General features: G+C 54.6%; 3 protein-coding genes across 3 annotated transcripts; 1 reads left to right on the top strand and 2 right to left on the bottom strand.

The window, feature by feature from the left end:
- Positions 1–407: 407 nt before the first annotated feature.
- idh2 (isocitrate dehydrogenase, subunit 2, NAD-dependent, mitochondrial) lies at positions 408–1,932 on the top strand (the record flags this gene model as incomplete). The annotated part of the gene is made up of 5 exons (XM_006962156.1): positions 408–491; positions 557–610; positions 810–896; positions 959–1,081; positions 1,141–1,932. The coding sequence occupies 5 exons, from the start codon at positions 408–410 to the stop codon at positions 1,930–1,932; spliced, it is 1,140 nt and encodes a 379-aa protein (XP_006962218.1).
- A 1,735-nt stretch (positions 1,933–3,667) lies between these two features.
- Positions 3,668–4,774, bottom strand: TRIREDRAFT_103920 (uncharacterized protein; the record flags this gene model as incomplete). The annotated part of the gene is made up of 1 exon (XM_006962366.1): positions 3,668–4,774. One exon carries the CDS (start codon positions 4,772–4,774, stop codon positions 3,668–3,670), a length of 1,107 nt encoding a protein of 368 aa, XP_006962428.1.
- Positions 4,775–10,882: 6,108 nt separating this feature from the next.
- TRIREDRAFT_55279 (uncharacterized protein) lies at positions 10,883–14,177 on the bottom strand (the record flags this gene model as incomplete). Its single annotated transcript, XM_006962367.1, has 5 exons — positions 10,883–11,353; positions 11,411–12,519; positions 12,583–13,481; positions 13,691–13,971; positions 14,070–14,177. The coding sequence occupies 5 exons, from the start codon at positions 14,175–14,177 to the stop codon at positions 10,883–10,885; spliced, it is 2,868 nt and encodes a 955-aa protein (XP_006962429.1).
- Positions 14,178–15,623: the final 1,446 nt, after the last annotated feature.

Here is a 15,623-nt window from a genome sequence, read left to right on the forward strand (position 1 = left end):
ATCAGGCGTAGCTCGGCGCGCGCAGCCGCAAACCGACCGGCTCCGAGGCGGCAGACCGAAGCGGCAGAGCGCAAAAAGCGGCGCAGTGAGGGAAATTCGACGCCTGCGCCACAGCAACCGTGGCTGGTGCTCCCCACCGGGCCGCCGTTCGAGCCACTCGCAGCGCAGCAAAGCAGGAGGAACCAAGGCTGGAGCGGTGCATATCGCCGGCTCTTCAAGGCTCGCCCATGCCGAGACAAAAATCTTTCGGATGAGGCTTGTCTCTTTTTTTCCCGGTTCCTCTTTTTCTATCTGATCCCCTGAGATACTACCGACCAGCCGACCGTGATTCTTCGTCCCTCTTCTTCCTCTCTCGTTCCTCTCCGCACTGAGCTGCTTCGGACGATCTCTAGACCCAAATCCTCACAATGCTGGCCATCCGCTCCCTCTCCAGCCCTGCCAGGCAGTGCCTGCGAGCAGCTCCCCGCGCTGCCGCCACCTGGTCGATTTCGGTATGAGGCTTGCGCAACAAGGAGGACTCGAGGGCGATATTGACTGACACGAGGTCCAGGCCAAGCGATTCTACTCCCAGGAGCGAGTTGCCAAGTACGAGGGTACCAAGGATGCCAATGTATGTTCTCTCGCCGCACAATACTCCGCCTCCCTCTGCCATCCGCGGCTCTTTTTGTACGACATATCTCGTCTCTTCGACGTCGACCAGAAATCAAGCCGAGGATGGAGGAATGGGAAATGCACCCCAACTGCAGAGCTTGGGCTCGCGGCAGTTTCTCGAAGACGGAAAAAACGGATGCTTACTAGGTCGATAATAGGGCAACTACCTCGTCAGCTTGATCGAGGGTGATGGTATCGGCCCCGAGATTGCTCAGTCTGTCAAGGACATTTTCTCCGCCGCCAAGGTACGACAACTCAAGGCTCAAACTTGATCGCCGAGGGATCAAAACGGCTAACAATGGTGTAGACCCCTATTGCCTGGGAGCCCATCGACGTCACCCCCATCATCAAGGACGGCAGGACCGCCATTCCCGACGCCGCCATTGAGAACATCAACAAGAACAAGATTGCCCTCAAGGGTCCCCTGGCCGTACGTGCACCACGACTTGCGCCGCTGAGCGATACATCTTTACTTACGAATGCATGCAGACCCCCGTTGGCAAGGGCCACGTCTCCCTCAACCTGACGCTGCGACGAACCTTCAACCTGTTCGCCAACCTGCGACCCTGCCGCTCCGTCGCCGGCTTCAAGACCCCGTACGAGGGCGTCGACACCGTCCTGATCCGAGAGAACACCGAGGGCGAGTACTCTGGCATTGAGCACGTCGTCGTCGACGGCGTCGTGCAGAGCATCAAGCTCATCACCGAGGAGGCCAGCGAGCGCGTCCTGCGATTCGCCTTCCAGCACGCCGAGTCCATTGGCCGCACCAAGGTCCGCGTTGTGCACAAGGCCACCATCATGAAGATGTCCGACGGTCTCTTCCTCAGCGTCGCCGAGCGCGTCGCCAAGGACTTCCCCAACATCGAGTTCGACGCCGAGCTGCTCGACAACACCTGCCTCAAGATGGTCACCGACCCCAACCCCTACAACGACAAGGTCCTGGTCATGCCCAACCTGTACGGTGACATTCTGTCCGACATGTGCGCCGGTCTCATTGGCGGTCTCGGCCTGACTCCCTCGGGCAACATTGGTGACGAGTGCTCCATCTTCGAGGCCGTCCACGGTTCCGCCCCCGACATTGCCGGCAAGGGCCTCGCCAACCCTACCGCCCTGCTGCTCAGCTCCATCATGATGCTGCGTCACATGCGCCTTAACGACCACGCCAACCAGATCGAGAAGGCCATCTTTGACACCCTGGCCGAGGGCAAGGCTCTGACTGGTGATCTGGGCGGCAAGGCCAAGACCCACGAGTACGCCGCCGCCATCATTGAGAAGCTGTAAATGGGGGGGAGGGAAAGCGCCCACCTTTGTTACCTTGATACCTTTGATCGCCTCTACTGCAGCCGCAGAACCACGCAAGCCTTTTCTCCATCCCACAATCCGCCATTCACACGACCTCATCAAGCACTCATCCACATAGCTGGGGTTCCCTCCTGCATAAATTGAAGGGCCCCAGCTTAATCGCCAAACTTCTTCAAAAGTCATATTGTCACGGTCTCTTCCAAGATGTATTGATTCATAGCAAGCATTCAGTACCTTGAGGACCCGAAAAAAACATCTGGGGAGGGGGGGGGAGGAAGGAAGGAAGGGGAAAGCGGTTTTAGAATATGTGTGTATTGTTTGCCAAAACCTACCTACTAGAAACATGTGCCTGTACGAGCGAGACTGCGAGCTTCGTTGGTCGAGTTTCGCTACGGCATGGTAAATATTCAAACACCCAAAAAAGAATAACAATTTGAAAAGATTATGGTCCGGATATGCGTGACGGGCGTGTTACATATGTGTGTCTTGTCCACTCCATATGCTGTACGTTGGTAAATTGGTAGGAGTGGTGTCGAACTCGTTGGCTACCTGATATTTCCTACATAGGTAGTAGGTAGGGCAAAGCAAGACCATATCAACGGCTTCGGCATTCCCCGTATACAGATCTCATACTACTAGGTAAAACTGCACAGAATAAGCACCTTGCACACATCAGGCAGTTGAAAGAAAGAAAAATCAGATGAACGAATCAAAATGAATGAATGAATGAATTCGAAATAGAACAGCGAAAGGGGGCAGCTTAGGTAATTGTCCCGTTTTCAATCACTCGTCGAGGCCTCATCTGAAATGACGTCGTCTAGATACCTCAGAACAGTAGGCGATACCCTAGAACCAACACATGATATCAGAGCATCCAGTAATGAAAAGGCAACACAAATGAGATGTACTTGATAATATAAAAAAAAAAAAAAGAGGAATCGACAGACAAGAAAGGTCCGTTTTTATGAGTTTGTTGACAGTATCTGATCTGTATTGTTAATTCCAAATCTTTTGGTAAACAACTTGCCCTGGTTGGCTTATGAAGTCATCCCGCAGATGTTTTGGGTGGCACTGCATTGATTAGTGGAAATCGACTTTGATCAATGCATGACTTTCCATCGGGGGCTGTATGTATGTACAGTACATGAGGAATTTTTGCCATTGAACTTGGTTATTATCACGGGAATTGACATGCGCAATCACTTCAATTATTTGTAATGATTGCTTGCATTGATCAAGATCAAATGTGTACCAGTTTCGGAATCGAAATTGTCAAGAGATGCATTTGTTGTTGGGTATCCGAGTCTGAAACGACTGAAGTAAAGTAAAAAAAGAAGTAGAGAAGAACTGTTCGTATGCATACAAATACAGGTTTGCCCCTCGCAGTCGTAGTCGAGACAGATGATGGTGATGGTGTCGTAAATCGTGACGTCTCAGATCCCTTTGATCCAGCCAAGCCAATCCGCTAACAAGTACGCCCTTGTCCCAAATATACGCCACAAGAAGAAAACAAAATCAAGCCAGGACTGGCAAAAATCACATCCAGGTATTCCCAAACTCCGTGACAATGCAAATAATCCAACAAGGCCCCGTTCAAGGCTGCCGTGGTCGCGTGGTTGCTCCTGTCCCATGTGGCTGTGCAGGGCCAACCACTTACACAGCATCCAGCCCCGTGTGATACCAGAAAGACGGCACTACATCATCTTTCCCCCCTCTAGCCGAGAAAAGACAGGCCAAAGAGACCCCTGCTGGATCCCCCGTCGAGCACTGCGCAAGCCTCCATCTCATCGTCGGCCCAGCGCTTCTGGACGGCGCCGGGTCCGTACACAGAGCCTCGCCGGTTGGGCCGGCTCGGATAGAAGACGTGCATGCGGTAGCACTCGGTGAAGCGCGCCCACTTCCAGTCGCGAGGAGACCGGCAGGATCCGAGCTGGTGGGTGGCCCGGATGACGATGCGGTAAGACGTCTCGTCCGCACAATGCTCGATGGTGATGTCATAGTCCATCAGGCACAAGCCGCACGATCCCGGAGCCTCGCGGCAGGGGACGAGGCCGTCGTCGCCCGCCGCCGGCTTCTTCTGCAGCTCGGGGATGGAGTGGCGGAAGGGCGACGCCGCGGCGAACAGCGACGTGTGCTCGCACAGCTTCAGGTCGCGCGGGCCGGTGCAGCTGCGGAAGTCGGCCACGTCGGCGTCGGCCACGGTCAAGACGTAGGTGCGGCGCAGGAACAGCTCGTCGTCCATGATCTTGGCCGACGTCGAGCACCGGATCGCCACGGCGTCTCGGCGCTCGCTCTGCTCGACGCACAGGTTGGCCAGGGGGATGCCGTGCTCGGGCCCGTAGAAGTGTCTGTTCATGGCCAGCCGAGCATGGGTGTAGCTCAGCGTAAAGGGGTTGCCGGCTGGCGCGAACCGATCTCGGCTCACGCACTTGCCCGCCTTGAGGCTTTTTCCAGCAGCAGCATCGTCGACTTCGACTTTGGAGTGAGGTCCAGCGGTTTCCTGGAAAGGGTGAAGCTTGTTGCAGACGTGACAGAGGACGGTCCCCTTGCCCAGGGGGTCTCTTTCGATGTTTGCGAGAAAGTCTTGCTTCGCAGACGGCGAAAGGGTCTTGTACGTGTGCGGAAACAGCGCAAAGGTGCTTCTGCAGGCGAGCTTGAAGCTGAGGGCATCCGATTCTTGCAGGTGGTCTCCAATGAGGAGCAGAACATCGGATGGGACGTTGAGGATAGGAGTTCCCTTGGGGGCAGCTTCAACGACTGGAGGCGTAAAGGCACGAAACCAGCCACCTCTTGTCCAGAGGTTGGTAAGGAGCTGATCCATGATGTAGAGGAGGCGAGGAGAGACAGATTGAGGGAAAGGGGGGGCTGGTTAGGCGTCACAAAGGGCGGGGCTCGTGATGCTGAGTTGTGGTGTTTTGTGTAATGAAGCCGTGCAGCTGCGCTTGAGTATCGAATCTCGTTCCAACGTAGCCGTGATAGATAGGAGTCAAAGAGGTCAGGGGGATTCGAAGAGTTGCAGACAGTGAGTAAGATGAAGAAACAAAAAAAGGGTCGTTGTCTGGCAAAAGAGGAGGAGTGAAAGGAAGAGACGATGCACAGGCTAAAAGCTCGAGAAAAAAGGACTGGAGCGGACGTCCGGCAAGTTTATCTCTGGCTCGCAAGTCGGGGGTCTGGCAGCGTTGCGTATTGCCCAAACGGGAAGCGGGTGGGCGCAGCAGGGGGGGTGCGTTGGCGGATTGGCAGAGGCCAGCAGGTGCCCACAGGGAGTCCACAGGTGCCCACAGGCGTCCACAGGCGTCCACAGGTGCCGAGAGACCCCCTGTAGCCCCCCCCCCCCCCCTGTGGCCTGGCAGCTTTAGTGGATAAACTGCGTGCACGCCCTCGACTCCTGTGACGAGGAGCATTGGGAGTGCGAGTACCAACTACATGTACAAGCATGGACTCGTTGTTTGCCAGCATGAGGTGGTTCGTGCAGATGCAGCAATCTTCTGTTGTACAAATGGTAGTAAATCAACCGAGCAATCAGTGACGTTTGTGCTGTGCTCCGTGTACTGTCGAATGTAAGTGTACCTACTAATGTAGAGGGTCATACCTGCAAGGCCAACTGCATTGGTTTCTATCTGCATGAACAGGATGATGCAGCCACAAACTGTCTATAGGTAGGTAGGTAGGTAGGTAAGTACCTAGTAGGTAAGGTAGAAAAGCAATATTGACAGCACAAGATGTGCATGGCGTCGATAGATCAGAGACAACAAGTATCTGATACATCGTTATTGTAACCGCATAGAGATGCAATCCTGCAAGAGACGACCAGCTTGTTGGGCACTCTTTATCCGTCCACTCAGGCCTCAAAGGGTGGCAGCCCGTAGGCAAGACAGGGAGGGTTTCGGAACATCGCATGTCGACTCTGCAATTCATCAAGAACCCTCAGAGCTGTTTTTCTGTAATGGGCTCTCGAGCTAAACAAATTGCCTCGTCTATAGATGCCGCAAAGTATTCACTCTTTACAAACGATGGACATTCTTCAATACATATCTGCAGATGCCACATCCGATGCAGCGGCCCTTGTCCGGAGCCACTGCTGACGGGAACCGGGCGCGTAACGTGTGCGCAGCGAGTGTGTGTTACTTGTAACCTGTCCTTGCAATATTCAAGACGATGAAACGAGCGATTAATGGATTGAAGTCCTCGCTAATAACCTGATTGCTCTTTGTAAGGCAACTTAATCTGCCACTGTCTTTGAATGTGATGCCGCATTGGCTACGTAGTCACGGGAGGCTGTCTGCAGTACCTATTACAGCGTCTCTGTACGACTTCATGTCCCGCGATACCTACCTAGATTCCTGAGGCATCTTGGAGGGATACCCGATACCTAGGTAAGGTACCTTAGGTACCTACAGAGCAAAGTGAAGGTACCTTATACCTATCTAGCCGATGAGAAGATGCATTGATTCAAAGTTGAGCAAGCGCAAGATAAGGTACCTACCTTACCTACTAGTATTAACAAAAGACCACCACTTCGGATGCGATTTCATGCAAGTCGCAGGTCATGCGTCGTTGCTGCCCTCTACAACCAGCACAACCCCTCTTTCCAGCAGGCCAATAGCAACAACCTCCAACTTCATGTTTCTTCTTATCACCACCTCAAGTCAGTTTGGTTCCGCATTCAGCGCCCAGCACTCGGTACCAGCATCATCATCAGCAGGGCCACCACGCTGCACCACCCTGAATGTCTCTGATCTAGCGTGTCTGTCTCGGTATCGCTCGTGTCTGGGGTGCATCTACTACTACTACTACTACTACTACTACTACTACTACTACTATTCTGGCGCCCAGTTGCGTTGCTCGCGTGCGCCCCCGCGTCTCACCGGAAGCGGCATCTCGACCTCGAGCTGGACCAGCTGAGCCCGTCTGATCGAGGCCATGACGACCAAGACTCCGATGATTGTTCGCCTCCAGGCCTTGATCTCGACCCTGGGCCCTGGCGCCACAAATCAATGACCCGGCTTCCCAGCTCTTTCAGCTCCTTCAGCCGTATCGATTGATGCATCAGAGCTCTCCAGCCTCCCCTGCTTCCGAGGCGCTGGTCTAGAAGCATTGCTACGACACGGCAGCCGGACGGCTGGCCATACTACTAGTAGCGCACAATGTCTCACATTCGGGCGCAAAAATAGAAGCGTCAACGGGGCAGAAAAGAAGACTCTGAAGAGCAAAAGGCATGGAGCTCCACTGCTCAGGTTCTCCATGCTCGGGACTCCAGACTCCAGACTCCATGCAAGCCTCATTTGCACCCCAGAAATTCCCGGTGGGTAGGACAGGTTGTGGACAGGGATGGTCCAGCTTCAGCCCATCTCCAGCCGCGTTGGAAAAAGTATACGACAATGAGAGGGGATGGGTCTCAGAGCCTCGCTCCAAGAATACATACCTACTTGCATGCCGACGTGGGAGCCATAGACCTATTACCTATTTCCTCCATCCAAGCTTTCGGTAGCTGTCCCGCAGCCCACCGCGTTTGGCAGAATCCTTGCAAGGGCTTGGCTGTCCCGCTCTCCTTGATCTCGAGCACATGCCCGTTTACTTCATCGATGGCCAGGGATCGACGACGGCGCCTGCTCTGATAGTGCTGTGCCCGGGAAACGACCACAACCCCATGCAAGGAGACATGCAAGGACGATGTTGCACGACAATCGAATGGAAAACGGAAACCCACAACGACGTCAACAGACAATGCCCGCCTCTCACGTGTTGTTCTCGGTCTACAGCGTCATGCCACCAACGCGGGAACAGGGGAGCAAGCCACAATCACAGCATCGCCGTGGGGTGGGAGACGCTTGATCTGCTGCCCTCCGACACTCCGGCTACAGTCACGTCTGATCCATTGGTTCAGGAGACACTGCAGGCGCAACAAGGCTGCCGTGCTGCCGCTGCTGTGCGACAGAATCCCTCTCGTGCGAATTTGGCCTGCAAATGGGCGGCGACTTCCGATGGACATTACCAAGCAGTCTGAGCCGCGTTCTCTTCCCGACGTGCGCTTGAAACCATCACCGGTGTGAAATCCTACGGAAATATTGGCCCAGTGCTACCACCAACTACCTCTCACGGCCTCCTCTCGATTCACATTTCCCCGCCCTTATCCCATTGCATAAAGTCCAACGTTTCAACCAGAACGGATGTGTGGGCCGTGACGATGATGGCACGGGACTGCTCGTCGAGCTTCTCGGCAGTGGCTTCAAAGTGGGAGCCCTCGAACTGCACCAATAAGCAGCGATGCTACGTGCCGGTATGCGCCTATCAACGTATGTACCTTGCCAGCAACAAGGACTCTTGCATATCCGGAAAATCCAGACGCCCATGTCATTGGTCAGAACGTATTCGAATGCATACATACTTGCCCGTACGAGCACATACGGTATTTGTTACAGTCTGCTCAGGAAGTAGAGCGACGCTGGCTGGTGTCCCGACGAAAGTCCTGCCGCTCTGATGACGACCACGAATGCCTCCCCCTGTGACGCATCCAAGCATCGTGGGTCTCCTCATCCGCCCGGCTTGTTGTTCATCAACGGCATCCAGCCGCTTCGCTCATCGGGCAGCCATCGGTTCTCCACCACGGAGTCATACGGAACGATTGGGCCCTCGACAATCGAAGCATTGCCCCGATTGCCTAGATCCATCGAGGCAACAATCATGATGGGCGGCTTCCTAGCCGTGTTGGATCGGCCAAGCCCCCGAGGAGTGTGGCTTAGCTATTCGTCGTCCAGTTCACAGATCGCTGTGAAGGCGACCAGGGTGATTCGGTGAAGGCACGCCGTTGCGGCTTTGATCTTTCCACTCATGACATAACTCGCCGAATCAGTCCTTCGGAACTCGTTTATTTGTCATTGGCCACACTGTCGGGTGTATATTGGCAACGGGGACAAAGTATATGAGGATTCATCCACTTACACAAAAGTCGCCGGACATTCATCTACATGCTGCAAATACTTGGCACACGAACAGACCCTCTTTCCGTGTGATCCAGGGCTCGTATGCTTGAACAACTAGATATTGCATCGATCAGTCGGATGGCCCTGGTCGTTGGTCTCTGGCTGCAGATCCGACGCCCAGCATTCCCTGTCTCTCAACAAGGTATTGGCTGGCTGATGGTGCATGGGAGGCCTCGGCGCGTCTGCTCCCGATTTGCCTGTCAATACATACATCTGAAGCACGGCAATCAAGCATTGAGACTCGATCCCGATGAGTGTTGGGACAGGTTAAAAGGACACAGTGCTATCATCGGTGTCTGGCAGCAACCTGGGTCGATCCTTGGTCTGTTGGACCAAACAACCATCTACCAAGCATCAGACATGCGCACTCTGTTATCCGCTCCATATGGTTCAACCCACAGGATGTCGAAGCACCTTCCCACGTCGAAACCCATGCCATCAACACAGCAATGTGTCTCGCAGACTGCCAATCTGTACCAATCGGTCTTCTCCATCAAAAAATCTGCATAATACCCCTCTTCCCTGCCTCTTGCTGAATCCTTCCTTGACCACAAGGGCGTGTCTCCATCCAGGACATCACATCATAGCCCACGCAATGCTTGACAAATGACAGGCTTTGCCCCCTTCTCTAATGAAGAGCCTGTTCAAACCGTCTTGATGATTGGAAAATCTGCAAGCGGCCTGTTTCATCACACTCATTGTGACGACACTGCCGCCGAGTCCAATGCGTACTCCTCAAGACAAGGAAACTGTTCCCCCTTGCATAACATTCCGTGACCTATGCCCACATCGACGCTCACTACATACAGTCCAAGACTCAAACCTGCGTCCCAATCTGTTTCTCCGAGCACCTGCATAGCGATATCATTGTCTGTATGATATCCACTGATGCTCGCATGATAGGCCAGAAGTCTTGACCCCTCTGTATCGCAGCGACTCCCCAGCCCTAGTAGGTAACTACACACACACACTCTCTCTTGCTTTTCAGTCGATAGCGCATATAGCATACGTTAGAAGAGGGGGGGGGGAGGGGGGCAGCGTTCCCGGGGTCCTCCCTGTTTTGCTGAATCTCCGTGGAACTCGCTTTCAATCGTGTTTCCCTCCGCCTACTCTCGAGAATCAATATCATGTGAAGCGTACAAAGATTGGGTTGGTGTGAAAGGATACTGTCTCTCTGCGAGTCAAGAGTATGTCTTTTCTTTTTCGGTTCCTTCTTTAACCTTTCATCTCAGTTCTCTGGATAACACTCCCCACCTGAAAGAGGGAAAAAAAAAAAAAAAAAGAGAATGGACGTAAAGAGTACGAATCCAGATTCATCGTGGACAGGACCCTCGTTTACGGCCATGGCTACCTTCGAGGCTACCCGATAGGATTCTGTGTCCAAGACTCCTCTGGACACGAAACATGTCACCTGCGTACAGCGTCGTCACTACAATCACATCCACACACAACATGGCCCCTTATTCTTATTTGAGAGTCCATTATCTCAACTCTTTCGTTTTGCACATCTCTGCTCCTCTCCTCGATGATATAAGCTAATTCCCCCAATTGTGCCTCCCCTGAATGATCCTCCCCTACCCAAGAGTCGGGAAAAACGGGGGCAGAAAAAATGGTAACGCGGCATGAACAAACTTCCATATGTGTGTGTGTGTGTGTGTGTGTTTTTTCCCCCATCCCCCCAACCTATCCCATGAATGTTCGTGCGTGCTTCGCCCGATAGACGCCTGTGCTGTTATTATTCCATTGTATGCTTCCCTGTCCCGCGCAGTGGTCCCCCATGTTCAGATTTGGTACCTGGTATATGGACAATCAATTACTCCCGTCGCGAAAGGAAAAAAAAAAAAAAAAAGGAGCGGAGATATCATAGGAAAAGAAGGCCGAGATTCCAGTGGTTTCATAGAAAAAAAGGTATTGAAATCAATGAAGAAGGGCGGCGCCTCTCCTCCTCACAGCCTCCCACTGCGAATCTCCTTTTCGAAAATCTTGACCCCCCAAACGTCGTAGAACTGCAGCGGTCCGACCGTCTTATATCGAAGCCGTGACCCTCCGTTGAGCGCTTCGTCATCGCTGTCGCTTTCCGAGTCCAGGCCGTCCAGCGACAGAGGCTGCAGCACGTTGTGGAGGCCGGGGGTGGCCGTCGTCAGAGCCTTGCCCTTGCTCTTGCCCTTGGCCCGTTTGTCGTTGCTCTGCTCGTCCGGCGCCTCGTTGGACTCGTCTGACGGCCGGATGACGCGATCGACCCGGTCGTCCTCCATGGCAATCCACTCCAGCTTGAGCTCGGGGTAGTGGGACAAGTTGTCGACGATGAACCTCAGAACCTCTCGAACAACCCAGATGCACGTATCGTTATTACGGAAGTGGAGAATGTTGATGGCTCGGAGCTTGACGAGACCCGAAAAGTATTGCATAAATATGTGCTGTACAAGTTAGCTTTCTCTCCCAGCATGCTACAGTGACTTTCCACCATCACTTACCACGGCCTGAATGTTCATGCTCAGTGCCAACTCTTCGAGGTTCCGCCCTTGCGTGCAGATGAGAATCATGGCCTTCTCGTTGCAATCCCAGCGGCTGCTGCTGGCTTCGTCCTTGATCATGAGTCGCTTGAGCTTGCCAATGTGCTTCTTGAGTACGAGACGACGAATCTGGTCCATGGTGGTGAAGCCTGGCAACGCAGTGCTCTCGGGCTTGCTCTTGGGGCTGCGCTCCAGCAGGAAGAGGTCGTGGATTTCCTCGAGCTGGGAGGCAAAGGCGAGGAACTGGTTCGTCACATGGTCGGTGAAAATGTTCCTCAAAGGCAGCGGCCGCACCCTGTTTGCCTTGGTGAGGGAAGCCCAAATGGCCGTTTGGTCGCCGACGTTGAGGAGCGTCAGCTGTCGGAGAGACGATAGATTGATCGTCTGGGACAAGACGGATGCCTTGACCGGCACAAGATAGATGCTCAGAGACGTGAGCATCAGACCTCTTGTGAGACGGACATAATCCCTCATACTGTTGGAGTTGCTGCTCGCTGCGCGCCGCTCCGCTTCGTCCATCTCCTCCTGAATAACCTGGATCTCGTTTTGGACGTCCGCGAGCATGGCACTGAAGCCCCTGAGCTGAGCGTCAGCGTCCTTGATCTGTGCATAGCCCAAGGACGAGCCTCCTGAACGCAAATCCTGGATCTTCTGCCCCACAGCCTCAGTCAGATCTCGGAAGTAGCCGAGTTTAGTCAAAAGGTTCTCAATGTTGACTTTTGGCACAGAAGATTGACCAGCAATGTCAGCTTTGTGGCTGTCATGGACCTCTGTTTCCCTGGGCGCCTTTTCAGACGCTTCGGCTGCAGGAGTAGGAGTAGTAGAGCCGGTGGAGCTGCCAGGCTGGTAAGGGTCCGTCTCGGAGGCATATCCTTCAACGGCCTTGACCTCGGCGCCATCCGACGGATTTGACTCGTCCGACTCTCCAAAGACATCATCGACAGCTTCGAGATGAGCAATGTCGATATCTTCGGGGGAGGTCTCGCTGTCTTTTCTCTTTGTCAGTTTGCTAGTCGAGGCCGCGCCGGATAACGTAGCTTCATCTGCCCTGGCGTTGGACTCTTCTCCAGCTGCCTTGGTCGAGGGAGCCGCGGCAGCCGCGGCCACTGATGACTCGCCCTGGGACAAGACACCGCCGGTCGAGCTTGTCTCGCCCTCGTTTGCGTGACTCGGCTGGACGCTGGGCTGGGCCGAGGACTCCACAGATTCTACGTAATGCCGAGCAGCCTTGGCAATGGTATCAAGCATATCCTGCGCTGCAGCGGTGGAGCCGGGAGATCCTCCCGTGATGGTCATGAGTTTGCTCGAGACGCTCTTGATAGACGCAATGAATGCTTCCCTGACGTTTGTCGGCACAGCCTCTCCCTGCTCCTCCTTCTCTTCAGTCTCCTGGATAGGCTCGTCGCTCTCTGCCGTGGGCGCGAGAGGAAAAGGCTGGAATATCCGAGCAAGCACTGATTCTTGAAGTCTGCGCTCCTCGAGCACGCGGTTAGTTTTGTTGTCGAAGGCGCTGCCAGAGTTGTTCTGCTGCGAGGCGGGAAGGACCTGGAAGTCGTCGTCGACATCGGAATCGTCTGCGTCGGAATCAGGCGGCTGCTTACGCGCCCGATTCGCCAGACTATCTGAAAAGGAGAGTTGCAGCTCGGTAAGTGTCGAGCTCGAGTTCCGGATGCAGGCGTTCAGCTCGCCCACAATGTCGAGATTCTCAATATCCAAAACACTCAGACTCTGGAGGTTCTTGAAGCCCGAAAAGGTGGAGGGTTCCTTGGCCCCAGTCACGCGTTTCCCTGCTTTGCTCTTCGATGCCGACTTGTACGACGGCGGGAGCAGAGCAGGCGGGGGCCCGCTGACAACCGGCGGCGCAGGTCCCGGGGGTTGGGGAGACAGCAGGGCGAGCGGCGGGATGCTTCCCCAGTGGTTCGTCGGCTCCGGCTGGGGATGAGGGTCAATGGAGACGGGCAGCGGTGGCGGTTGGACATAGTATGAATCCCCTGCCTGCATCCGCACATGCAGTTTCTTCAGGGATGCAATTCTGTGCAGCTCACGGTAGACGGGCCTGCTGAGCTCCACCCGGATATTCCATCTAGTATTGTCAAGACTTAGCATACTTGCTGCGCTAGCAACGAAAGCCGGCCCTGATGCTTTCGCATCAAAGGGAGCAAGGAACGCATGGCAACTCACCGGAAGACCTCGAGAGATCGAGCCTTTTTCAGTGTGAGATGAAGGAGCGTGTTGAAGAACTTTCCGCAACTAGCACTGTACAGGTAGGACTGGTAACAGCACTCGCCCTTAACGCCAGCGCTGAGCGTGTCCATGGACAGATCCCTCAGGTGTTTGGCATAGTCGTAGTTGCTAGTGGTGAACGTATCGAGTCCGCCAGCTAGACCATCGATGGGGGAATCGAAGTTGAGGTCATCATCGTCGGGGAAGATGATGTGAAAGTTCCTGTACAGCTGAGCCGAGGCAAGTTCGTGAAAGCGACGCGAGACGAGGGCGAGGCATATCAGATCGCTCTGGGAGCACTGGACAAGACGGCCCAACGGGGGGACATTGTAAGCATAGGAGCCTTGGGCATAACGGGATTCTCGGGCATGTGGGCTTGGAGTCGTGGGTTTCATACGTGAGAGATGATTTCGCGCTGTGTCTCTGTAGGCAGGTCGAAGAACGTGAGTCGCTGTCCCATCGGTCTGAGCGTCACCACCTCGTCGTTGCCGTCGCTCGTGGCCATTGTGTGGATTCGCCGGGCGAGCGGCAGCAGGCAAACGAGAGGGGGCGACGCTGGGAAAGACGAGGCGCGCTCCTCACTGCCGAGCGCGATGAGGACAAGACGCCAAGCGTGAATATCCGGATGGTTGGCGAGACCTGCCGGCGAGAAGCGCACAGGGCTGCCCGATGCGGAGTGGCGATGGAGGCCACGTTACGAGGGCGGAGGAGGAGTTTGCGACGCAAGAGGGCGGCGAGTTCGCAGGCAGGTATCAAAGACTGGACGCCGGGGGGTTTTCCGGTAGCGATACTCGGTGGTGATGCCGGCCTAGCTGTACAGGTTAATTGTGTTGATGCGATGGTTGAGGTCGCGATGATAGCAGGGACGGTCGGGAATCGGAGAGGAGAAAAGGCCGAGCTGAAGTCGCAGAAGAAGAGAAGAAAGACGTAGGGAAAAAAAAGAGAGAGAGGGAATAATGGTCTGGACTTTCGGCCTGCCAGACGCCGTTTGTCGGTTCGAGCAGAGGCGCTTGACGGCGCTTGGCGAGACTCGAAGGCGTTGTCGTTGTTTGTCCAGGTCCGCGGACGATGATCAAACTGAAGGCTGGCTGAAGGCGGGCGCAGGTGGAGGAGCCTGAAGCGATGAAGAATCAGAACCTGGACTTGCCCGAAACATGACGATGGGCCAGGCGGGTAGAGGGGCCGGTCCAGCGGGGTGGATGGGCCACAGGGCGATGGTTTAGGCGGGCTGGCGCTAAGTCTGGGAGAGTTTGGCCCTGTAATTATGGGGGGGTGGTGTGCTGGCGCCTCGCTTGGCGGGCTGAAGGGGGGGGCTCGTTATAGTGGGGGAGGACAGGGAAGGCGCACGTGTTCATGTACCCGTACCTACATGTCAGACCGAGGTGGTATCGCCGAGTTGAGGTGCGCGCTCAAGAGGGATCATTGAGGGGAGGCAACAGCGCGAGTCGGGCTGGCTGGGTGGACCTGGAGCGGCTGAATAGGTAGTAGTGCTAACACGGCCTGGAGTTGGTGCGAGTCTGCAGGTACCGGTACCTGACGGGGTTGGTCCTTGATCGCGATGTCTCTGAGAAGCGTCCTTTACAGATGCCTACTGAGTACTAGGCAGTAGTTGATCTTTGTCACCAGACAGGAGAATGGGTGAGAGCAGCTCTATTGTGCAACAGTATCATTGAATGGTCAGCATTGAATGGGAGGCAACTGGATAGAAGGAGCGTACCTGAAGTTGGGCGGGCGTGCTTCATCACCCAACTGCCAGTGCCTGTAATCAGGCATACAAACGGCCCGGTTGTCCATCTTGGCCTCTCGGTGCATCTCAGGTGAATATTGAACGCAGCCCAAGTAGTAATAGGAGACATATTGAGAGTGTGGATGGCTCAGCTGACGGAAACAGTCAATCTCCTGAAAAAACAGATGAATACAGCACCACCACCACCAAGAACTGAATCTGCAA

This window comes from Trichoderma reesei (genome assembly GCF_000167675.1).
Source record: "Trichoderma reesei QM6a unplaced genomic scaffold TRIREscaffold_2, whole genome shotgun sequence".
NCBI classification, from domain to species: domain Eukaryota; kingdom Fungi; phylum Ascomycota; class Sordariomycetes; order Hypocreales; family Hypocreaceae; genus Trichoderma; species Trichoderma reesei.